We start from the raw sequence: 27,404 nt of genomic DNA, 5'->3' as shown, positions 1-27,404 counted from the left end.
AAAATAACTCTTTTGCATGCTTAAGGATTCGAACTCAAGACCACTAACATATTAGAACTCCACCTAACCACCAGACCAACAGAACCATTCTATTATATTCTTACAACCAAACAAATACAAGCCTACTGAACAAGAGTGAGGCTTTATTCAGAAAAAATTCCAAAATTTCGCCAAAGACATGGCTTGAACTTGGGACCTCATACACACACTTAGAACACTTAACCATGGAAGCAAACAGATATTTGTGTCATATTTTTACAAAAACAAAAATATACATTTTTGGGGCGTTACAAAGGAGGGATGTTTGTCTACAAGTATGCAAAGATGGCTATAGGGTTTGTTGTATGAGGATAATAGGTTTAGATGGATGTTTCTTAAAGGGCTATTTTGGTGGCTACCTACTAGCAGCTGTTAGGATAGATGTCATTATTGGCATCTATTCTATTGCATATGTTGTTGTCGAAAGTGAAAACCAAGCATCATGGCTCTAATTCTTGGAGTTGCTCGTACTAAACTTGTAAATTGTGAGCTCATATCAGAAATCCTTCATGTCTGTCAAGTAAAAGGTAAAACTCCATTTGTCTACTTTGTTTTATGTTGTTTCTATTTAAGGTTCATGGTATGTCAAAGAATTAAAATGTATTTGTTCTATTTGTAGGGACTTTTAGAAGCAATATATATTATGTTGTTTCCTAATGCAGAAACTAGACACTGTGTTAGATACCTACATGCCAATTTCAAGAAAGTTGGTTTTTGAACAAAGGAATTGAAATATTTGCTTTGGAAAGCTGCCAGAGCAAGCACTCTAAGGGATTTTGAAGATGTCATGGCTGAACTGAAGAATACCAATTAGCATGCTTGTGATTGGTTGAAGGAAAAGAACCTTACTCACTAGTCAATGTCCTACTTCTCAATTAGGAGCCACTCCGACATGTTGGTAAATAATCTTTCTGAATGCTTTAACAAGGTAAACCCTATTTTTTATGTTACTTACTAATCATTAAGGACATGCAGTTTACTGATCTTTTATGTTGCTTACGAGTAGGTGATATTGGAAGTAAGAGGGAAATATATCCTGGCCATGATGGAAACAATTATAACCAAGATTATGTTGTTGATTATCAAGAAGAAAGAAGAAGTTGATAAAATTAAAGGAATCTTGTGTCCAAATGTAACGACCCTATAGTTAGGGGTGTCGAAAAGTGTATTTTCAGGACTCTGTTTTTATAAATCGGACTTGTAAATATTTACGAAGCTAGTTGTGTAGTTAATTAGATTTTGGTTAAGTAAAATTGTTTGAATTAAAAGTAATTAGGTATAATGACTAAATTGCATATAGGGTGAAAGTTGAATTATAGATTAAAGAATAATTAAAGGGACTAAAGAAACAACTAAGTCATTGTTCTTTAATGAGGAAGTGTAAAATTTATATATTATTAATAAATTAAAGTTAATATATATATTATAATATGTTTTCTTAATATTTAAGTAAATATATAATAATAATAATAATAAAGTAAGTATAATAAAAGAATAATGAATTTTAAAAAAAGAGAGAAAGAGAGAGAAAGCTAACGAAATCAGAAAGGAAAGAAAGAAGAACTCACGACCAAGGGTTTCAAAAATTTCAAAGTTTAATTGGTTAGTCAATTTAGTCCCTTTTTCTTGTAATTTTTATGTTTTTGGAATCCCAGTGTTAAGTACTACCCGACCCATGTCAAAATTTTAGCAATCATTGAGTTTTTAAGTGTTGTTAATGTTGAATAATTTTAGTATTAAGGATTAAATTGATATATTTTTAAGTTAGAAGTGAAAAAAGATTAATTTGTAGAATGAATTGTACATTTTGAGTAATAGGAACTAAATTGTAAAAAAATCAAAATTTAGGGATTTAAGTGAAAATAGGGAGTTAAATTTAGTTTAAAGTAGAAATTGTATGAAAATATAGAATTAATTGTGAAGAATAAAAATTAGTCTCGGTTTAATGATTAAATTGAAATTTAGGAAAATATTGAATAAAAATTGAAATATTTAATATGAAATTAAACTGTGTTGTATTGATGAATTTTAATTGTTTTAATTCCGTAGCTAACGTCGTACCGGAATCCTCAACTAAAAAGGGGAAAGATAAAGTTGACGTAGAGTAGCTCGGAATTCCTGGTTTGTATTTCTATAATCTGAAACTAGTTATTAATTGTTGTATTTTTTTATTTAATGCATATGGTAAGTATTGAGGCGAGTATTTGGCACTTTGACATTGAATTGAATTAAAAGTTGATTGAATGGATTGAATTGATATATATATTATGAATATATTGATTATTTGAATTCAAATGAATAAATATGTGCAAATATGATAATTGAATATTAGTTGTATTTAGAAAGTGAAATTAAACCCTATTAACTGTATCGGGCTAAGTCGGATATAGATGGCATGCCATAGGATTGGAAGAGTTCAGGAATTTCTTTGACTTTGAGTCGATGAGGCACTGGGTGCCAATTTACTTCGGTTTAACTGATGAGACACTAGGTGTCAAATTTATATAGTGCTGGGCACAATTATTACTTCGAATTTATCCGATGAGGCACTGGGTGTCAAACTGGTGTGTTGGTTGGATCCGTGTATCCATCCGAGTCATAGTCGTGTTAATAGGGGTAATTAAATAAAACAGTACTATGATTGATATTGAATGATATTGTACATGAATTGAAAATGGGTGAATTGAGACACATGAATTATGTATTTATGAATTGGATATTATTATTGTTTCAAATGATATGTGGATCAAATTGTGAAAAGCTATTACATAGCAAGTGATGAAAATTAAATATGGTATAAAATGATGTATTTATGTTTTGAGTATTGAATGGTTAATATTATTGTATAAATAAATGTGGTCTTAAATATCCAAATGTGTTTATAATTAAAATATGCTTATTATATTATCATGTCTTTAAATATTCGAATTGTAGAAATACCACTGAGTTTTACTCAGCGTACAGTTTTGTTTTCCGTGCGCAGATTAGGTACAGTGATTTTGAAGAGTTGTAATTGAGGTTGTGAGCATCCATCTCATCACATCTCCAAGTGCCAAGAGGGTATGTTTCAAAATTTTGAATAGATTGGCATGTAGTTAGGAAGATCAAGTGTGTTCCAAGTAGTAAGGACTACAATATAAGTTATGAAAACTTTATTTTTTTTTAATGTTCAAATGTATTTGTGATTAGCCAAAATCACTTTGGCACCAAATGTAATATCCCTATATCAGGTTCCTTAGGTCGAACCGGGTATAGGGGTGTTACACCAAAGATCAGGAAAAAGTTGGATGTCAATATCAAAGATTCACTGTGGTAAATTTACTCTTTTTAATATATTGATGCATTTATTTTGCCTTGTGTATAATTGCTGGTGGGGCTGATCACATGTTGTTTGACCAATACATCTATGTCTTTATTCTGTCATTTTTTAAATATATTTATGCCTTGTGAATGATTGTTGGTGGGGATGATCACATGCTATTTTTAATATTGTTTTAGTGACTATTTTTTAGGTATGTTCCATCACATGCTGGTCGAGACAGGTATCAGGTTAATGTGGTCCAGGCAGTTAGCATGTGATGAATCTAGTTGAGAATTCCTGCTCTTGCAGGAATTGGGATCTCATTGGAATCTTTTGCATGCATGCAATGGTTGTCATTCATCTAAAAGATAAGTTCCCAGAAACCTATGTACAAACCTGGTACACCAAGCAAACCCAGCTTGCCATTTACTCCAACTTCATAAGGCTAGTAAAGGGTCCTAAGTAATGGGTGATGTGTCAAACATGTTGCCAATACTGCCTCCTACACTAAGAAGGCCACTTGGCAGACCTACTAAGGTGAGAAGGAAAGAACCTGATGAACCAGAAATAACAGAAAGGTTGAGCAAGAGATGGATGGAAATGAGGTGCAGTAAATGCAACAAAATAGGCAACAATAAGATGGGTTGCAAATGGGAAGTTCGCAAAAATATTCTAGTAAGTCATCTACCTTTGCTTCATTATATTACTTAAGTTATGAATTTGTTTGATGGATTTCACTTGTTCCTGTAGGTCAAAAGACACAAAGTTGGTATTCACAACCAAGTGGTTGCCCCAACTCAGCAACAGTCTACCCCAACTCAGTTACAAACTGCCCCAACTCACCAAACTTACCAATAAGATGTTGCCCCACGAGAAAAGCTTTGATTCAAGAGGAAAGTAACCACTGTTAGATGGATGTCTTCTACTCAAGAGCCATCTGTGACAGACCAATGATGACATTGTAAATAGGACTTTATTTTGTGAACTTTTTGAACTTGTGTAAATTTGCTTATACCTACTACTGCTACTGATTTATTAACTTAGGCAGATTATTTTTTTTGTAAATGTGCCTATGATTGCTACTGTTATCTAAACTTAGGCATATAGTCATTGGAATTTTTTTGTAAATTTTCCTACAATTCAAATCTGTTTAATTGTATTGAACTGTAGGCAAATTTGGCAATAGTTTTTGTAAACAATTTGGCCTTAATATATGAGCATTGATCCATGCAATTTGGCAATATTTTGCCCTTCCAATATGTTTCTATTTTTGTTTTTCATTTGTTTTATCTATTCTAACATAATGATCCATGCAATGTAAGAAAATAAAAAACAATAACCAAATACTTTTTAAAGTCTTAAAAGAAGATTAAACATTTAGAAATTCAAATGAAATGAAATACAAATGTGTGAGAATACCATACCATTAAACAATAACCAAATATTCTCCCATTACAATTAGCAAACTTTTACCATTTACATGCCATTACATTTACGGCCCAACTCACCATGAATGAATAACAAAAAAGTATACCAGCAGCCACATAAGTTGGTTTTCGGTGCTAACAATAACATAAGTTGGTTTAGGGTTTAAAAAATAGCAACAATGTTACAAATACAAACACTAAAACCCATGTTTTCCTCTCCCTCCTCCTTGCATCCTCCAATGTCCTCACTTTTTTTAGAAGACCCAACAACACAATTTGTGAACGGGGCATCAATGGTGGATCAAACCAGGTGAAAAACAACATGGTTTTTGAAACCCACTCCCAAACTTCTTAACACTTTTTTTAGAAGACCCAACAACACAATTTGTGAACGGGGCATCAATGGTGGATCAAACCAGGTGAAAAACAACATGGTTTTTGAAACCCATTCCCAAACTTCTTACACCCAAAAAACCTCTTACCTGGGTTGTTATTGGACCATGACGTGTTTAATTTGGTTGGGTTTCCACAATAACACACTGGAATCACGGTTGGCATCTCTATTTTTTCTCTTCTCCTTCTTCTTCTTCTCCTCCTCTTCCTCCTCCTCTTCTTTTTATTCTTCTTCTTCTTCTTCTTCTTCTTCTTCTTCTTCTTCTTCTTCTTCTTCTTCTTCTTCTTCTTCTTCTGCCTAAACCCTAAATTGGTGCTAACTGGCCAACTAGACGATTAATGACACCAAGCAATCTGCCATCTACTATGTCACTTAACCGTTACATCTGTAACGAAAAATAGTTAAAAGGACTGCTTTGTTGTTTTTCTAAAGTTGAGTGACTGAAATAAAACCTAGGTGACTATTTTGTCAGCTACCCTAAAATTGAGTGACTGTTAGTGTAATTTACCCTACAGTAAATATTAGGATAAAGGCTAGAAATAATAAATGTTTTCTCACCATATTTTAGCATATATATTGTTTTATTCTACAACTGTTGAAGTTATATGCATCACCTGTTGAGATATATATTTATGTAATTTTATTTTTTTAATAATTTTTTTTATAATTTTGCATATGTCTATCATTATGGAGGTGTGTTTTTACTAATTTTTAAATAATATTTTAGAATTTTTATTAATTTTTAATTTTTAAAATTTTTTAATTATGTGACATGTGGTATCAACCTATTCCTTTTCTATAAAAGAAATTTATTAATTTTATGATTTTTAGTAAGAGCATTCCTTTCCTTTGAACTTAACTAATACCAAACCACCTTATAAAGTCTTCCCTAAATATAGAAGCAGTACGCGAAAATAAATAAAAAAGCAACTTCAAAAAGAATATAATAAATAAAACAAGCATGCTTGAATGTGAAGATATTTTTAAACTAACAATATATAACCATTATTATATTATATATTATCAGATGGGATTGAAATCTTTAATTTTTTTTATCTCAAATTTTATCAAAATTAAGAAAATGATAATTTCATTTATTTAAATTTAACCATTAATCATAAACATATATATTTTACATGCTTTAGTTTTTTTTATCTATTATTTGATAAATCTTTAAAACTTCTCATTTTCAATCTTTTTTACTTCACTGAAAATAAAAAATTTTAATATTTAATATTTTAAATGTGCTTGATAATCATATTAATTTTTTAGTTTAATATAATTTTTTTACTTATCACTTAATATTGAAATGGTTAAATTAATATTATTATTTTTAAATTATCTATTTTTTTTATAAAAAAACATATATTCAAATTATTATATTTAAATTTTATCCAAGATTATTGAAAATAATATGAATATTAATAATTAAAATTAAAATTTAATTTTCAATAATTTATCAAATAATTTTCTAATATAAATTCAGATCAACACTATTATAATATGGATGTCCACATTACAATAATAAAAAATTTATAAAAAAATTTAGTTTTTAAATTTATTAAACAACATTTTATCTATTTGTTTCTTACATTTACCATGCTAATTTGTAAGTTTGGTAATATATTTTAGGAATAAATATCGAAATTATACATGAACTTTGACGTATTGTACAATGTCATATATGAATTTTAATTTTGTGTGATTTTGTACATGAAATTTTTATTTGATTAAACTTTTACAAACTACTAACAACATTATCGATTTATCACCATTTTACCTTGATATATTGCATACACAAGCAATTATATTAATCCAATATGAAAATAAATGTATATATTCATTTCTTTAAATGTTCGCAATTGAATTGAAATCAAAGTTTTATGCGTATGAACTACAATTCAAATTTCATGTATATAATTACATCAAACTAAAGTTCATATATCAAATTACACATTGGGCCAAAATTCATGACTAAATTTAATATTTATTCCTATATTTTAATTATTTTTATTGTTTTAAATACTGTGTAATGCCTGAAACAATGTTAATTAATTGTTAAAGCAAATGGATGCAATTAGAAAAACTGTCCGTTCTATATTTTTTTTAGTTCTTATTATTTTCTCATACTTTTGGATATTTTTTTATAAAAACAATCCTTTAGGTTTTTTTTATTACTTTTGGAGGTTTTTTTTTTCATACTCTCTGAAAATTTTTATATGTTTTTCGAAAAAAAATTTCAAATTTTTATACTTATGAACACGTTCATATGTGTCTTTGGTTGTCACCAATTCTTTAGAGGTGTAATCAAACCAAATCAAACTGAATAATGGCAAATTTGATCTCGATTGAATATCAATTTCTAAATTTGAACTCAACTTGAGGCATAATCAAATTACTCAAGCTTGAACTAAATTAAATTCGTTTATCAATTTTTATACTCAAGTTTGAACTTGAGCTCGATTAACCTCGTTCATACTTTAACCCTTTCGTATGATAAGGATAGACATGTAATTTCATAATATAAAATATATTAAAATGAAAAGTTCAATTAAACTCACAAATTTTCAAATCAAGCTTGATTCAATCGACAGCTCAAAATAAAGCTCGACTTGACTCAATAATTATCAAACTTTTCTTTTAGCAAAATTCAAATAGCTTACAAACAGAAGTATCTCATTTGGACACTACTCTAACCCCTTAACAAAAATATATTTACATTTTTTTTAAAACGTTTGCTTGCACGGCAAATAAAATAAACCATTTGACCTCATAAAAAACTCCACATTAGCATTCCGCATAATAAGAAATGAAAGTACCATTACATGTCATCCACTTAACGAAAAATATTGTAATATCCTTAAAAATTGTTAACTTCAACTATTTCAAATATTGCAATACCAATGTAGGAAGCAACTATGGGCTAAAAAAAACCCTTAATCAACATCATGCTCGTTAACAGAAATGCATAAAAATGCAAGGTCCCAACCCTAAGGTTCATTCTCTATCCAATGCGCTCCCCCCCCCACCCCCTTTTTTCTTCTTTTCCCGGTTTTTTTTTCTCTCAATGCAACAAGAAGGGGGAAAGTTCAGAGCAAAGGAACCAACTTTCCAGAGAGATCCAACAGAAATAATCACATCGAATCAGTTGATCATGAATGCCAGTATACATAGAACTAAGGAATCGTGAGGACACATCCAAAGTTGGCATTAAGCAAAAGTGGCAAGCCAAAACAAAGATGAAACCTTCTTATATCTTAAACTAGTGAAATTCCCAACATTTATGCAACTTACTTTTCATTAAAATAGGGGAAAAAAAGAAATAGAAATAGAAACAGTGACACAGCTTTCCATGATTGAAATTGTACCTGATACGATTTTGTCAAGGATATTTAATGGAAATCTTGAATCTTTTAATCTGTGGATATTTTGAGGATCCAATATCATCTTCAAAAGCCTCCTGCAAGGACAAAGAGTAGTAAAGATAAACTAACCCCATAAAATATGATATTCTGTTGGAGTGACTTACAAGTTCATCTTCAGTGAACAATTTATCAAGAAGTATGGTCTCGAGGAGCTTCGAAGAAATGATGTGACAACCATATAGAACAGTTCTTTTTCACTCTTTTTCTTTTGCAGGAGAGTCTAATGTGTACTCATTTATGCTTCTGCACGACAACTTCTAACATTAGATCAAGAAGAGGAAACTATCAGTAAACAACTTAGAGAATCACTCACAAGACCAAATATTAGGGTATATAGTAATTATTACCTCAAGAAGCAAGGCTGTTATTAGAAGATGTCAGCAGATTTGAGGTCCTAGAAGGGAGGGGGGGAAAAAAGAAAAAGAGAGAGAGACAAGGAACCTTAAACAATGAAGATTCAACGGAAAACTAGGTAGAGGTTTAAAAACTGCAACAAATGAGAGGGAAAAAAAGACTCGTACAACATAATGTGAAAGAAGCATAACACAAAAATAGAAAGAAAAATGAGCTTTGGGACAGATGAATTGTTCACATTGGGTTTTACCAAATGTGACAATTTTCAGATTTATACAATGCAGGAATATGAAATTCAGAAGATGCAACTGTTGACTGAATTGCACATCTTTTAAAGAACAGAATCAGCTTGACATGAACTTTGTACATCTCCAACAATGGAAATGAATTTACAGATTACTCTTTCTCATACACAAAAACCATTGTCAAAAGTAATCAGCCCATATCTTGTTGCCGCTCTTATCCCTCAGCATCAATATCATCATCACTGGGAGACAACTGTCTATTTTTGGACAGTGATAGACGCCTGGGCTTTGTAGGGACTGCTTCAACAAGCCCCTCTGATGACAGGTTTAACCCAGCAGTTCCTGACGATGACCCCAAGAAACAGTGAACTGGGGCATCAGATGGAGATGATGGTGAGTAATTGTATGTGAAAATTCCCATGGGATGGTTAAACTTGCAACTTGGACCAAATTTGCAAATTCCATATCGAGAATAGAATATGCATAGAGGTTCACCCTGTTAGAATGCAGAAGTAGCAATATCAATAATATAAGAAATATCAAGCAACAAGAGAAAAAAACTGGCAACAGTGCATGCCCTGACACGATAGCGAATCTCTTCTTGCAAATCAACCACATGCATGATATCGTCAATGGTAATAACGCAAAGAAGACAAAATGACAAGAAGAAAGCCAACCTCAAACCACAAGGAATATGTCAAATGGATAATAGATAAGCAAAACATTCTAAGCTTGTTCAGACTTGAGTAAAAACGAAAATAAGAAAAATCAAATTAGTAAATTCTACGACTGAAGATAAAATCTGTACAGCATTAAAGCTTCAAAACAACCATACCAAAACAAAAGCACAGTAATTAAGAATGAGAAGTTAATTTGGATGATAACCTTGTAACCTAGCTTACACGAACTTCAGTATGGACTTTGGTATGGATTATGGTTTAGATTTGATCCTAGGTTGACTCCTTTCATCTAAACTTTTGGACTAGTAGAGAAGGCTATGAAAAGTCTGAGAGCTGAATAAGGATACATGAATACCATAATATGATAGGACTATACAAAATTGAAATTTCAGAACTAATTAGATTTGATCCAAGGTTGACTCCTTTCATCTAAACTTTTGGACTAGTAGAGTAGGCTATGAAGTGTGTGAGAGCTGGATATGGATACATAGATACCATAATATTATAGGCTACGCAAAATTGAAATTTCAGAACTAATGAAAATTCCAATTTAAGAAAACTAGATTTCGGTTTCATTACTTCATCTTGTCAACAGTTCAGAAAAATAAATCTGGATTTTGTATTATATAAAAAGAATAAGAACTATAGTAGTAATATATATTTAAGTAGTTGAATCTATAACCAAAAGCTAATTAAAATGGGTCATAAAAGTCAACTACGGCCACTTGTGACTTGACTACAATCTTCTTCTTGTCATTTCAATCTCCCTTCTCATTTCTTTTTCTGATCGAAGAGCACCGTGGTTTTCTCTAGACCAAGAACAATTGCCCCTTTATTTACTGAAACCAATGGAGGAAGGCAGAAAGCAAGGCACAGTATCACATGAAATTGTGGGTACAATTAAGCTGGTTTCAAATCCTTTTAGTGTTCCTTACCTTCCTTTTTTTTTCTTCTCCGTCTTCCGAGGGCAAGAATGCTTCCTTATACCTCATTTTTAGCAAATCAGTGGATTTTTTTTTCTTAGTTCCACGCTCACATAGCATGGCAATAACTCAACTGATCTATGCATCAGAAAGAAATACTAAAACATTTTAACATAAAATATCCCAGTATTGAAATTGATTGGGACAATTAGAATCTAAAGAACAAGAACACGATTCAGTACAATCATAATGAATGAAACTAAATTCTTCAAAGTAGACCATTCTGTTCTGTCATAGTTATGAAGTTCATGTACAAGCTGACAAGACTTACTGTTCATCTTTTCTTTTTGGTACAAAGTTTACAGTTAAAAGTTCTTGGAGTAAACCCCAGTTTGTGGATAGAAAATTTAACTATACTGGTTACATAATTCTATCAACATAAATAACTTTGTTCTCTATCATCTATTATGTCAACTTTAAGAAAATACCAATATTCTTGGCATTATTACCACAAAGTCGTGAACTACATTTTTCTTTCCCTGGAAAGAGCTAATAGTTGGATCTATTGAAAAGCCACTTGAGAAATTTGCACATTGTTCAAATTATTAAATCTGATGCAGGATAGAGTGGCAGAGAGAAATAGAGAGGGAAAAGACAGAAAAAAGGTAGAAGAATGGAAACTAAAGAGAGAGAGAGTATCTTTACATTAAAGCATCCAAAACTTACCCCAAATCAGCACGGTGAAAACCACAACTATCTGTAAACTCGAATTTCTAAATACCAAAAAAATTCTTTAAAGATAAAAATAAAAATTTCTTCCTCCAATGCTTTGTCCTCCATTGACTCATTACTGCATCATAAAACTTTGATTCAAAATAGCTTTAACAGGGGAAATATTTTTTTATTTATTTTATGTGAATCAATGGCTTTGTCATGGTGTTGTCGACTTGTCATAACTCTCCTCAGAAATAGAACAATTTTGCTGCTCCTCTAAACCATAAAATACTCATTCAACCACACTATTAATCCTAGAATTTATGGCATAAGCACCTGCAATACGCTATTAGTACAGTACCTGTAGAAAATAGCTGTGACCTAATTCTTGATTCCATCCCTTTTCAGAACAAAAGCTCGAGTATTGCCAGCCTAATAGCCTTAGACATTTTTATCCATAAACCTAACCCCTAAACTTCTTGTTTTCTAAACCCAAATAGAAATGCAGGGAGATCATCCTTTGTCCTATATCAGTAACACCTTATATCTTATGCCAATTCCTTCTAATATAATTTAAAATTTTGCATGGAAATTGCAGAATGGCAAATTGCCAGCAGGTCTATCAAGACAATATCCATCTTTTAACTTAAAACAATCGTTAGCTTGGGGGTGCAATTAAAACAATTAGGAAACCAAGTTTTAAACAGAAAAGGTCATGTAAGATAATCGGTGAGGTAATGACATTTTTAGGTAGTATGAATACTAGGCGCTTTATAAACAGCTGTAATAATTTGAACAGATCAATATTCAGGAACAAACTGAAAGAATACCACTGAATACATAACTCACCGGGCGTAAAGGAAGGCCTATAGGACTCAACACACAATCAGGGGCAGGAAGAACTCTCTCTCTTGGGTGATGGAACTTACAAACTGCACCAAATTTACAATCACCAGTCTTCATGTAAAATTGGCACTCAGGCTCGCCAGGTCTCTCAGGGAATACATTCTCCCTCTGCAATGCATAAACGCCTACAGGGACAGAACTGGAGCGTAACTCAGAAAAGGATGCTTGGGATCCTGCAGTTGCTGATTCATTCTGGCGAGGGGTTCCATGAATTTGGTGATTTACATTTGTCTGCTGCAGGTTCTCTGAAGAAGAGACTGATGCCAGTTGACCCTGGAGAAATAAAAAGATTTAGAATGGTGGCACCTGTCTCTCTCTCTCTCTCTCTCTCTCTCTCTCTCTCTCTCTCTTCCTTTTTTTCTTTTTTTTGGATAATTAATGGTAGTACTTCTCAAAGATCACAAGTTACACGCTGCATAGATTTTTGCTAGTAAAAGTGAAAATCAACCTACAGAATCAAATTCAGTTTAATTAAATATAAACAGGTAAAAAAAACAAGAATATATGTATGCACTCAGGCATTTCAATAGAGTTACAAAGTTATAGATGCAATCAAGGATTTGCACCCAACCACTAGAGGGTAAAAAATATGCTTTAGAGATAGCCTCAACTCTAATATTACTAACAAACATTCGTTCTTTAAAGAAAATATATCTGTGGAGAGGTTCTAGTTTATAGAATACAATCGAGGATGCATTTCACAAGGAGAAAGAACCAGTGTTGTCAAGGTGTGAACCTAGGCACGCCTGCGCCTTAGCAAAAGACAAAAAAAGCATCTTAGACCCTTCCAGGCGAGGCCATTTAACCATGCGCAAGCTTGGTGCACCCATGCACACTTTTCTGTAAGGTGATAGGCATATAAAAGCCCATCTGTTTGATGTTCTATTTGATTCCTTCTACTTTTCACTTTTTCCATTAGATATGCCTTTACTAGTAAGAAAGGGATAGTATCAAACTCTATACTTCTAAATATTTTAGTATTCAACCATAGACATGGACCATAAATAAATCATGCATATTGACTAATAAAAACAATTGCATGTTTGTAGATAAACTAGACAGCACTACAGAATTTATCATATGACTTAACAGCACAACAGAATTTATCATATGACTTAACAGCACTACAGAATTTATCATATCACTTAAGCTTTATATATCCATATAGAGAGAGAGAGACATACAAAAGACTCACGCATTTACATATTGCGCTTCACTTCACCCAGGCTAGCATTAAGGGAGCCTATAATTAAATCTGATGGAAGCTGGATAAAGCCTTGGAGATCATAAGTAGGCAGTGGGGGGTGTTTTTACCAGTGGTTCTTGTGATTCTTGTCATTAACATGAGATAAGATAGACTGAAGTTACAAAACTTATTTAATTTCACGCTTGCTTCTAACCTGTCAAGTAGTTCAACAATTAGAGATACAGTTTCAAAGAAACTTCTGCAGTTCATGTTTACTTTTACCAAAACCATTAAGTACTTGTTCTTCAATGTAAATACATCAGTGGACAGGTTCTGGTTTATGGCATACAATTATAACGTATTCACAAGGAGATAGAATAGCATATGAAATTATACAGATTAAGAGTTAAATTCTGATCCAACTCACCTACCAGTAGTTGTTACCCAGAGTATGACATGCATATTTGATTCTAAGCCATAAAACCTACTAATAAGCATGATAAGAAATAGATGGTCATGTTAACTTTTAGGCCCGAGTGGTTTCCTTCACAAGATCAACCAAACCAAATCTGCATCGAATCATACTTGTCCAAGCACATTACCACCCAGCCTCAAGTGCCTCAAACCATAAAAACAATACAACTCCACAAGCCCTGGTGAAGCACCCCTACTGCCTACTTGTGATCTCCAAGGCTTTATCCAACTTCCGTCAGATTTAATTCTAGGCTCCCTTAATGCTACCAAAATACTACTAATTTCATGCTAATGACAAGAATCACAAATCTATTGTTTCCATGGCCTCTAGATATTAGCTCCATCACATAGAGCTCATAAAATATTAGCATTATGCAACCCTAACCAAGCTAAGAACAAGGTTCTTCTTTAAAGGGAGAGTAGAGGAAAAAAAATAGGGTCATTGGTTGAGATTGAACCATTATAGCCTCCAACTGCATTTTATTCAGGCCCAGCAAAAGATAAAAGGTGATCAACCATAAACAAATCTTTTGAGAAGAAGGTTTACAATGCTTCTTTGAAGAACCTCTCAAGTCATGAAACAAATATTATTATTTTCCAAACAGAAATTATTACCATGCTGACAATTACAATCCTCGTAAGTTGCCTCACTTGTCACCTCTAGTATTATCCAAACACATTTAAACACTAAATGAGCATGCTTAATGAACAAAGCATTAGTAATAAGCTAAGGGAAAGCTTACACTATAAGCATTCCAGCCTGGAACTGAAACCATCCCTTGTGGTAAAATCAAGGATGCATAACTTGAAGGACCTTGCCAATGAGGGTTGGGAATGAAAGATGCTCTTGACCAATTTGTAATTCCTCCTGGATATGACTGCTGACCAGGAGTGGTTGGAGAAGGGACAGTTTGATAAATAGGAGAGCCACGCAATGAAACCATCATATTAGTTGGTTGAGGATGGTGAAATTTACAAGTGCTCCCGAACTTGCATTGTCCAGTTCTTAGATAATAAGCACATTCAGTCTCATTCTGTATTTAGGAAAAGAAAAAGGAAAACAAGTTACAGTAAGACTATGAAACACCAATAACCACACAAAAAACTACATGTTAGAAACCAATCATTGAAGAAATACAGCATGCGTTAACAAGGTCCAAACTTATACAACAATCAAACAAAACTTTTAGGCTAAAAATGGTCAAAAAATCCAGCAGTACTTTTTGTTCATGAGTCTATATTTAAGGTCAAAACCAAATTCATAACTCAAAAATGAAAAGAGGGAAGGTTCTGTTTGAGTCATAGCAAGTGATAAAAATTTTACTTTATCATCCTTGTCTTTATATATGTGTTTTTCATATTGGCTTCAAATGATAAACCAATTCATGATATGACTATAAAGTTGGACAAGTTATCTAGATGACATTAATTTCCGGTTTTGCTAAATAAATATTATAATTTTTTGTTTTAAAGTGAAAAGGTGACAAACAAAAGCTGAAACTGGAAGGACATGGATATTGACTTAATTTTGTATCATAATAAAATTGTACTTTAAGGAGTAAAAGGGAAAAATAAAATCCGAACCGGGCGAAGAGGATAGCCCAAAATATTTAAGGAAACTCTGCCAGCTATCCCAGCTTTGTCTCTAGGATGATGAAACTTGCATGTAGCTCCAAATTTGCAAGTTCCTGTTTTCAGGTAGTACTGCAGAGCAGTTAAGAGAAAAACGTCAGTTGTTAGGTCCAAACATATAAGAAAATTAGAACCATAAAATCCCAAAATAGGGCATGATGCAATAAAACCAAAAGCGTAGCTTCTGTTGAGATCAGAGTTTAGCATTCAGTGCAATAAAAGCGGGAACCAGTGATATCTTGTCTTTCTAGAACAGAAGAGTGAAAAAGAAGAAAGCAAATACCAGGAGAAGTCAATCATCTAGTCAAGCTGCAATTCAGGCTTAAGTTTGACAGCTAAGTAAAAACACTAGAAGAGAAGTAAACCTTTTCTCATTCCAGTTTATTAGCATATTTCTATTTCCTTAGTTTCTTTATTTGCTTATTTTCTTATACAAGGATCAAGTCAGTATTCGATCTGTCTATGAATTGCTTTTGACAACAAGAACCTTTTGAGGCAAAAGCAGAGACAAGGAAGGAAAAGACCACATACAAAATAATAGAAACCTTTATCATCAAAAATCTGTGTTGGTTACACTATTATTTTCAATAAATTTTCCTTTGACCTCAAATCAAATGAATCTCTCTCTGTTCAAAATCCAGCAGGATTTCTCTCTAAACCTGAAGTAATCCTCGTTTCATTATGAACAAAATGAAAAGTAGCAGGAACACTCATTTAATTCTAGTACATCATCCATATAGATGTGAACAAATTTTGAACTGCAAAACTAATGGATCCAACAGTCAAATCCATAAGGATCCACCAATGACAACATTTGAATTGCAGTGAAAAACATGCATCAAGCTAGAATAATTGCATTCACTTTAGTATCAATATTTTTGACCGGTGATTTTGATTAAATCATCAATATACAACTAATAAAACGAATTTCCTCTTTTAAATACATAAAAGTCGTATACTCCACATTAATCATATATTGCATATAGTAAAGCACACACATAAAAGCAGCAACATTATTACAAGGGAACCGAGGAATAAGTACATGCCTGGCATTCAGGTTGTCCTACTCTTTCTGGAAACTCTCCCTTCATTCTTGCAGCAGCGATAGCCTGGAATTTGATATAATCTAAATAAACATTTCAAATGACAATTGATATTTGAAAAGTCAAATGAGTAGTTCAAAGTTAAATGAAATCACTGTAGCAAGTCAAGTATGCCCCCTTTTTTTTTCTTGTAGCAGCTAGTGTGAACGCATGTACAAAACCATGCTAATCTCTTGAGTATCTAATACTATATTAATTTCCTACAAAAATTTCTGTTTTAGAGTGGTTTAGTTGTAAAGACCCATGTGTAAAAGTTTCACATGTCTACAACTTCAACTACCAATGTGAATGATGATGATGATGATGATGATGATGATGATGATGATGATGATGACAGGCCTCTAAATTCTAAAATTAAGCTCTTTGGTATTGTACCAAAAATACCTCACTCAAAAAACATTATCTCAGAACCCAAGACTTAGTTCAGTTAGGTATACAGATACCCCTAAGAGGCTGTGCAAGTAATAGGTCTAAGGTTCAAATTTCAACATCTGCAACTCCGTCCCCTATTCCAAATTAAGGCCTCTTTGTACAAAAATAAAAGGCATTGACTCTGAATTCATAAGAATAGTCTAAACAAGCCATGGATTTATACCAGTTTCCGGTTAGGAGGATGATTAAAATGACATGTCGCCCCAAATCTACAAAGGCCTGTCCTGATATAATAAGAACAATCAGGTTCTCCTGGACGCTCAGGATAGGGACTAGATTCCATCGTTTCACTGGATCTCAAGTTCATTTGCCACATGGCATCTGAAATAACATCAAATAGTAGGTTCAGAAAAAACATGAAAAAGCAGTGTCAAAGAACTGCAAAAGGTATTGAAAATTTTCAATTCATAAACAATTTTTTGGTAAAATTCAACATTGAATATCAATTAGCTTTAAATATCATATATTCATCCCTCAAATTTAAAAAAGACTTACTTGATGATCTAAATTCGAATGATTGAGAATTTAATTGAAATAACTGGAAAGGGAAGAAGATCTCCTTAACAAACAATTTGCAAGCAGCAGCAAGAAATCTCAATCAAACCATTGGCTTTTGCAAGCATCTTCAGTGGCAAAAATTATTGGAGGAAAGATTTAGATTTCTATTTTTTTCTAAGGCCTTGACAAACTTTACATATTTTTTCCACTCATTTTCAAGATCCAAAGAGAAATTTTCACTTTTGAAAAATCAGCATCCGAAGGAATCATAAAGATCAACTATTAAATTGCAGAAAGTTAGAACAACAAACAAATGTAGCAATGTTTTGTTAAATAAAAAGAAATAAGACAACTTTTTAAAAAAATTCTATTTCTATCTTTTATTATATATTCCTTCTATACCTTAACATATCTCCTTTAAAATGTATACTTAATTTTATGTTCACACATTGTTTCTTAAATAAATTTAGTAGCGAAAGATATTTAATTAAAAAATCCTAAATGAAAATCTCAAAAGTTTTATACACAATTTTTTTTTCAATTTTCACACATGAAAAAAACAATACTTATCATTCAAAAAAAGGATCAAACAGTAAATATTTTCTAAAATAAAATAAGGAGTTTGTATTTTCTTCTCTTATATGTCTATATAGGTGTAAACAGAACAGCAGTAACTATTTGGTTCAACTCAAAAAGAATTTTAATTGAACACGATCGCTATAAAGCTAAGCTATTAAATGAACCAAGTTCAAAAATGCTAATGCCTAGCTTGAATAGTTACAAGCCTGATTGAGCTTTTCTATTTTAATGCATATTTTTATTATTGTCAATTAGTATTGAACAGAATCTCATTTCGAACTCGAGTTCAAATTCGAACATTTCAAATCATGATGTTAAGTCAAGCTCAAGCTTTTTACTTCTTGAGCTCACCTTAGCACGATTACACCCCTATATCTATCACAAACCAATCGAACTCATTGCAGAATCGTGACACTTTAAGTTATGTCTCCCTCTTCTACATGAGGACTATAGTTTCTTATAAATAGCATACATGTAAGAAAGGAGAAACCTCACTGCACTTGATCCTCAACCTCAACTTTTTTCTTATAATGAACAATGATAAAGAAAGAACTCCTATTTACTCTTGAAAGTTGAAAGGAATTTCAAAGAAACCACAAAAAGGAAAATAGAAAACATGAAGTGAACTATTGTCTGGCAACCATGTAAGCGTGCATCCTCTTATTCAAAGAAAAGATTGCTTGAAAGCCTTTTCTTTAATCAAATTTTGATCAAATTCAACTAAATTGAAAAGATAATCAGTAAAAGCAGTAACAACATACACCTTAATCCTATCCAAATATATATGTATATATATATAGAACTTAATATTTTTCTACAAGTAATAAAGCAATAAATGGAAAAAAAAACATATTGGTGAAGGAGAAAAAATCATAACAAAAAATTATAAATCTCATTTTAATTCCTTGAATTTGACTTAAAAAATTAAGAACGTGGAATCTCTAATTCTTCCCGGCAGCCAAAACAAAGCTTGCACAATTTATTCTAAATCACTGCATAATTGCATTGCTGTAAATGATTGAAACGAAATTAACTTAATTATTAGAAATTAAAATTTACATAACTTCTTGATTAAAACTTAACCAAAAATAGAACTGATTTTAAACAATGATCAAATCAGAATTCTCCATAAAAATGGGCAAAAGGACAATTCCCAACAAGAAAATAACCAACGAAACACAAGAACTGTATTTCACTTGCGTTTCGCAAAGGAAAAAACGTAGAATAGTAATCATCATCATAATAAATAATAAAAAAACAGAGTAAATCAATGAACAAACATATATATATATATAGAGAGAGAGAGAGAGACCTTGATTCAACGAAGGTGAAAGCGAGGATCCTTCAGTGACAGGCACGGCCGCCGTTGCTGTTCGTGACATCGGAATTCCAGCATCGAATGAGAATTCCATTCAACAGTCATCTTCCTCCATCCCCATCACTCAACGTTGTCACGTTAGCACCACCTCCACGCACCAATTCTCATTCCACGTTCCAAAACCGCGCAGTCACCTAACCACAAAAAAAGAAAAAGAAAAAGAAAACCTCTTCCCTCTCCTTCCTTCTTAGCCAACAGAAACAAAATTAAAGAAATACTAAAAAAGAGAGCTCTTCTTCACGAAAGTCTTTGTTTTCTTAAAAACAATTAATATTCTTTTCCAATTTTATTTAATTTGTATGTATTTTTGATAGAAGCGAAAGAGCGTTGTTTTCTCTTCTCCACACAAAAAAAAAAAGGGAAAAATAAATGAACCATCCAAAACCCACCCACTTTCATTTGATTTGCTTTCGCTTTGTTCAGTTTGAGCACACGCGCAAATACGCAGTATTTTACTTTAGAGAGCCACGTCATGGGATGTTAAATTTGTAATTGACTCTGGTCGTTTCCTAATCCTATTGGTGGTTTACACTATTTTACCACCTCTTGGAGGGAAACCGGTTTTACTTTCCCTGCTTTTTTCTTTTGTTACCATTTCAGATATGAAAATATAATCACGACACCCACATGTCCTTTTATATATATACATATATATTAGAAATTGTGATCATAGTGATCCTAGAGATAATTGACATAGATCTTATGGTGAAATGACCTTAGTACAACAATTTGGTAAGTTTGACCTTTTTTTTATAACTAAGAATACAAAGTACCTTAATTTTGGTTAAGATAGCCCAGATTTGACTTTTACGATCTTTCATGCTTTTAACTCCTAGATTTTAAAGAGCAACATTAAATTTTCTTTCCAGATTTTGGGAATTAAACCAATTTATTTTTGGTGAAAAATGATTGGAAGTTATTTTGTTTTTGGGTCCAAGTTTGATCTGATCTTTGTCCATTTTAAAATTCATTTTCCTGCCCAATTTAAAGAGGCCCTCAAAAGCCCACTAAAGGCTCATTTGTTAGGTCCATTTGAGGTCTAATTTTTTACCCATTCTGCAAAGCACTTTATTCTGATTAAGCTCAAATCTGTTCATTACTCCATTTTTCAATTCCTATTTGCTGTTTTGGGACCCAAATGGGAGTCCAGTTTTAAGTTTTTCGAGGCTCAAGTTGAGGCCTAATTTTAGAGATCCATTTTAAAGCCTATTTTAAGCCCAAATTTGAAGTCCAATTTTAAGAAGGTAGATTCATAAAAGGCGTCTTTTTTTGTTGAGGAAGGTCAACTCTTTGGAAAAAAGTCTCCAAAGTGTCGTCTACTAGGTAGCGTGGTATCATACTTACAAGTATGTGACCTATATGCCTTAGATTAGTGGTTTGAGTCTCCCCACACGCAAGTGACTACGTAATTAATATAACGCATTATACTGATATCTCTCCCCTAAGCCTTACAAGTCGAATTTCCACCAACCGAGATGCTTTCCCTCTATGAACCCATTAGGGCTCTTGGTAGAGGAGGGAGATAAAACTTCGACATAGGAACAATACCTAACTCAATTGACGTTTTAGCAGATTACTCAACGGATGACATTTTGAAGAGAAGCCCAAGTATAAATATTTAGGGTCAACTACACCATTAGTCACTAAATTATGGATAAGTTACAGTTTGGTCACTGAACTATTTAAAAGTTTTTATTTAAGTCACTAGGATGTTAAATTTGATACTATATGGCTTTTTTTGTTCGCACTGTTTACATCAATCAAAAGTTACCTTTTTCTTTTTATTGTACAATTTAGTTTTTTCATGAAACCACTTTAAATGAATCTGGAAACCGAAATTGAAATAATTTTTTTCTCTAACCCTCAACGCTGATCGTCAAGTTGACTTGGATCTATAGTATGTTCTTCTACTCATCGATAGGTATTGATCCATCGTACCAATTGTCAAGTCGTCACTTGGAGCTCGCTGTTGAAACTTTAAAAAAAAAATTAACAACCCAGTAACTTAAATAAAAACTTTTGAATTGTTCGAATAATTATTTTAACTAAGTGACCAAAACAAAAACTTACCCATAATTTAGTAACTATTGATATATTTTACGAAATATTTATTAATTAATTATTACATTACTATTAATTAATATATATTTTTATTTATTGAATAAATCCACCAATTAAATCAAGAAGCAAAAGTCTCACATTCAATGCAGGATATGATTTTGTAATAAAAAAGTAAGCGACATGAAAAAGGAAGTGTGACAAGTGAAGACAAGGGATGGTGCTTGGTGCTTGCCTTTTTAGCCAATTGAATGATCATACGACATGGAAGAACCTTGAACCTCACCATCAACCTTACTTTCCCACTACTCACAACCGTCTTTCTCTAATCATTAAAAAAGCAAACAAATATTAGAGGTCAATTTTAGCCTCCTCTATTATTTCTCACTTTCATTTTTCCTGGCAGAAAATTCTCACACAGATTTAGCCCAAGTCTTTTCAACTATTAATATTTAAGAATTTTGTTTCTATGATTTTACTTTGTGTGTCGATTCCATGGAAAATTCTAAATCATATACATATTAAAGAGTTTGTGAATGATTTGATTCCATACGCTATTTACAATATAATAAATTGTTTGTTAAAATTTATAATATCATGTGAATTATATACTTGACTTGTATGATGTACTTTTGGCCTATAAGTTCGAAAATTTTTATTTTATCAAAAATAAAAGGGTCAAAAGATAAAAATATTTTTAAAATAATATTTATTTCAGATAAAAAGATTCTTAAATATTATTTGTTGTTTGGTATAAACAATAAATTTTTAGTAGGGTAATTATTCTATCCAATATTAATGGAGTAAAAAATTCAATTGTTAACTCCGTCAAAATTTTTTAATAAGTTCACTAATATGATATTTTAAAATAAAAAAGATATTTATTTAGTAGTCATGTATAACATTATACATTAGATCAAAATTTGTGCATATTTTGAGTTTTGTCCCCCTTTATTAGTAGTAACTAATTTTAAAATAAAAAATAGAGAATGATTTTATCATTAATGATTTTATATCTCAAAATGCTGGTAGAACCCATTTTTTAATGATTTTTTGTGTTTTTGTAGTTGATGACATAGGAGTAGATTGAATGAAAAATATATATTTTTTAAATTTGTTAGAAAAATATATTATTCACTTAATGTCATAAAACGCATTATTTTAATAAAATTACTAGTATATGATTTTATTTTATTACATTTTATAATTTTTTTAAAAAATATTTGATTTATTATTTTACCTAGGAACTTAAAAATATCAAGAACGAGCTTGCGTGTGTCTTATTAATTCGTATTATGAAGTTTATACATTTAATTAATAATAAATAATATTAAGAAAGAGCGAGGAAGTGGAGTGTTATGTGATGGGTGGTGAAGTGAGGGGAAAAAGATAAAAGTCGGCTGCCTTCTATTTAAGAAAAAAAGGAATGGAATGGAATTTAATATTCCAATGGGTGGCCACCCACACCCACATGCTTAATGCTTTGAACACCTAGCTTGACTTGTAATTAAAGTTGTAAGCCCAAAGAAATGGAATTATTGAAGAAGTCTGCCTATTTCTAGATTCTTTTGTGTTTAGAATTAGCTATAATATAACTGCTCTTGCTTATTTTATCATTGTCCTTTATTGAGCTAGTCCCTTTGGTCACACCATTTTCCACTTCTTCCCTCTTTTATATATATATATATATATTAGTCTTCATACTGCTGCTTTTCCATTGTTGAACTGTGTTTTAGATATGATGCATTTTGGACCTTCATTTGTCTATGATTTGAATTATTTGGAAGTTGAAAACGACATCCAATTTTGAATATTTTAATTATCACACCATTATGTAATTAAAAAAAATCTTCAACATTATCATTTGTATAATATCATTTAAGAATCGTCATTATTGGAAGATTTTTATTTAAAAATTATTTTGATATTATATTATGCAAAATAAATTTTGATTTTGTATTAATAGAATTTTTATAACAATATGATTTTCCGAGTAACAGAGTTGCTTGCTGCAGAATTAGGATTGGACATTGAAATTGTTGAAGGAAAACAATTCGATGACTTAATTTCTTCCAGTCTTTTTTTTTCTCTTGTTATACAAATCTCTTAATGATGGGGTTATAATTTTCTATTTCGTTTTTAATGCATGTAACCCTGTTGGTACCTTAGCTGCATGTTTTGTCCCTATGTTCTATAATAGTTATCTGAACAAATCGTTAGATAGTAATCTAAACATGCCTTTCAACATAGCCTGAAAACGTTTCTCAAATCATGTTTTATTCACCTTCAACGGTACTAATTAAATTTGAAAAGGAGTAAGGATCGAAAACCCCATCTCAAGTCTTCATCCTTTTACTTAAAAGACTAAGTTAGCTGTTTTATTTAGATATAATTTTTAATATTTTTATACTTTTTAATAGTATTTATATTGTTTAATAATTTTTATGCTTTTTTTTACATTTTAATATTTTTAATAATTTTTAAACTGGTTTTACCAAGATGCACTATGTGGCAGTTTTTGATTAGCTGGAAGAAGTGGTTGATTTTTTTTTTTAAAACTGTGTTAACACTTTGAGTGTGAAGTGTGTAATGAAAATAAGCTTTACGTTCTAAATCGTTGTGCAAATAAGCATGAAACTGAAAAAATCAATATACACAATTGAAGGCAATTTATGCATTAAGCGTAATTCAAACTTCTCAAAGCTTTTATGTTGATAAGCATATAATATGAGTTGCTTACCACTCATAGTTACCTCTCTTAACAATTTAGTCTCCAAAATTTAAACTTATATTATTATTTGAGAGTACCTTACCACCGCACCTAACTCTTATTGTAATGAGAATAATGTGTGCTTATTTACCAACAAGTTGGAGCATATGATAGAAGAAACATATTTAATTAATTTTAATTTAAGATTAATTATATAGATATGTTTCCATCTTGTAAATATTTAACAATATTGAAAAGGTTTATGAAAAGGAAAATCTTGAAATTGTGACTCATTTTCACATGAAAATGAGAGAACAATCCAAGTGAGAAATGAAAGCCTGCTTTTTGACCAAATGTTCCCTCGTACAGACAATCATCCAATCATTTTCCTTTAAGAAGATCCATCGTGGATATGGATGATTGATCCCCTCCCAACTCAACCATTTTTTCTTTTTTACACTGCAATCAAATTAGAGATACAAAAACACATTTCCAGCCCTCGTTGCCAGCTGCATTATAATCTTAAGTTTGCAGCCATTGTGCCATTTTTGACTTTTCCATTCCGACAGTTGGACCGACGTTGATTTAATCTAATTTCATTGTATATTTTCTTTTGTATATTATCTAATCCAATCTAATATCTAATACTTATATTTAAGTACTCTCTTGAGTTGATAAAATTACAAAAATATTTTTCTTTAAAATTATAATTAATTTCTGTCTTTTTATACTTTTATACCACCTTTAAACAATTAAAATTCCAAATCTAAGGTTTGAACACATGTTCAATTATATTAAAATACTAATTTATTACTACACCACCTATATTCCTTATTACTATAACTTATGTAGCATAAAAAATAAATTTATAGTAATATATAATAGTTCAATATAAATATTAAAAAATATTAATTTGATTGAAATTTAAAATTCATATTTTTAAACTGATTAAATTTTAAAATCAAACATAACTTGACTTGAATTAATGCAATCCAATCGATTCATAAACACATCAAATTAAAATGGGATTTTTCTAATTTACAAACTTATTTTTTTAAATTATTTTAAAAGTGTACCCAAATTTTTAATATTTTATTATTTTGAAAAATGATTATATGTTGTAAATTAATATTCCAAATAATGATGCCACCCAATTCATAATTAGATAAAATCCTAATTCTTCTAGAAGTTTAGTTTTGTATTTTTTTTTTTTTTTTGGAAGCTTAGTTTTGTCAATTTTGTTTAAAAAGAAGTGAGATTCCTTTTGTTTCTAGATTATTCATCTTTATCTTTTATCTCTTTTGTTTCAATTTTTTTTAAAGAATTTTAACTTTCAAATTTTAACTTCCAAATTTTATTTGCACAATGACTTATAAAGTTTAAATTTAAATAAAAAACTATTTCTTTATTAGCTAAATTTAAAGATGATAAAATGAGCTTGAGATTGGAAATCCGATAAAAGATATCTTAGTTTGAATTCATTTCTATCTTGATAAAAAATCAAAAAGCTCCGATCTCTTATTCTAGTTATTGATAAAACGATATAAAATAAAAAATTACATTATTCTTAGACTTAATAGGGTTTAAGCTTTTAACAATCAAGACAAATATTCTTTTTAATATTAAAAGTTTAAATCAAAATATATAATTTATATTATCAATTTAATTTTGATTTAAAATTTAAGTAATATATATTTGTTAAATGATTATTATATTTTATGAAAAAAATTATATGAGTTGAAATTATAATGTCTTTAATAGTAAAAGTTAAATTCAACTTATATTTTTTTCATAAGAATAAAAAAAATTCATTATACAATTATACAAAAAGGTTGTTTCATTTTCTACAAGTTTCTTATTTCATATTCATAATAAATAATAATATTTTGTTTGAAAATCAAGTTTATCTAATCAGTTACTTTAAATATTAATTTAATTAACTTCTTGTAACGATTCAGTTTTCAGTAGTATCGGAAAATACAGTTTCAAGAACTTGGTTCAGTAAACTGAGTCAGTAAATATTAAATAAGGATATTTACAGAGTTAGTGTATAGATGAATTGAAATTTGGGTAAGTATTTTAGTTGAAATTTTGATTAATTAAGGCTCAAGGGCTAAATTGTAAAGTCCAATCGCTATAGATTTTTAATAAGGAAATGACTTGGGTGTAACACCCCAAGCTCAGCCTAGACGTTATGATCGAATCTGGAGGAATTGCATTAGTTTTTTTTAAAAACCCAGAATTTGAAATCTAACTTTAGAAATCATGTGATTCAAAAATATTACTTTTGGCAATACTTCCACATGTTATTTAGAAAAACACACGTAAAACTTATTTATTTTGCGGAAAGACTCTTATTTGGCACTTAATATTTTACAGCAGAAATTTCGGAGTTGATAAGTTGTAACCCATGTTTTCAATAAGTTAAAATGTATAATTTTGCCAATTGAACGTATTCAAAAACTTTTGTTATTAACCTTTGTAAAACTCATTTCAAATTTGCAAGTGGAAAAACCTTAGCTCATTTAATTTTGAAAATCAAACATTTATATCGTGCAGAAACTTAAACTAAATAAACAGAATCCAAAATTAAACTCAAAAATTTATCTAAAATTGCAAAAGTCCGAAAAAGTTCAATTATTAACAAATCAAACCATCTTATGTGAGAAAACCAGTCCAAGTTTCCAAACGCCGCCTACTCCTAATTCTGTCGATTACTTGAAAAGTTCGTATAATTGAGTGAACTTACAAGCTTAGTGTGTAACTTAACCCAAACAAATAGAACAAACTTAAATACAGTAACAGTTACAGAAACAAATGCAATTCAGATACAAATACAATCTCACTTTCAAATACGAATGCAATTTCATATACAGAATCAGGTGCAGATACAGTTACACATGAAAATATCGACACAGAAACAAATCTTACCCCCATCTGCTACAC

The 27,404-nt window shown here is 30.9% G+C and overlaps 1 protein-coding gene across 1 annotated transcript; it reads right to left on the bottom strand.

The window, feature by feature from the left end:
• Nucleotides 1-9,111: 9,111 nt before the first annotated feature.
• On the bottom strand, nt 9,112-20,257 carry LOC107920166 (zinc finger CCCH domain-containing protein ZFN-like). Its single transcript, XM_016849711.2, has 7 exons — nt 19,625-20,257; nt 17,399-17,556; nt 16,747-16,809; nt 15,653-15,772; nt 14,812-15,102; nt 12,352-12,681; nt 9,112-9,681 (listed from the first exon to the last, which is right to left on the bottom strand). The coding sequence occupies exons 1-7, from the start codon at nt 19,722-19,724 to the stop codon at nt 9,400-9,402; spliced, it is 1,344 nt and encodes a 447-aa protein (XP_016705200.2). The 5' UTR covers nt 19,725-20,257; the 3' UTR covers nt 9,112-9,399.
• Between the last annotated feature and the right edge of the window lie 7,147 nt (nt 20,258-27,404).

This window comes from Gossypium hirsutum, chromosome D13 (genome assembly GCF_007990345.1).
Source record: "Gossypium hirsutum isolate 1008001.06 chromosome D13, Gossypium_hirsutum_v2.1, whole genome shotgun sequence".
Lineage (NCBI taxonomy): Eukaryota > Viridiplantae > Streptophyta > Magnoliopsida > Malvales > Malvaceae > Gossypium > Gossypium hirsutum.
The sequence above is the reverse complement of the archived record's forward strand: the minus strand, read 5'-3'. Positions and strand labels throughout refer to the sequence as shown.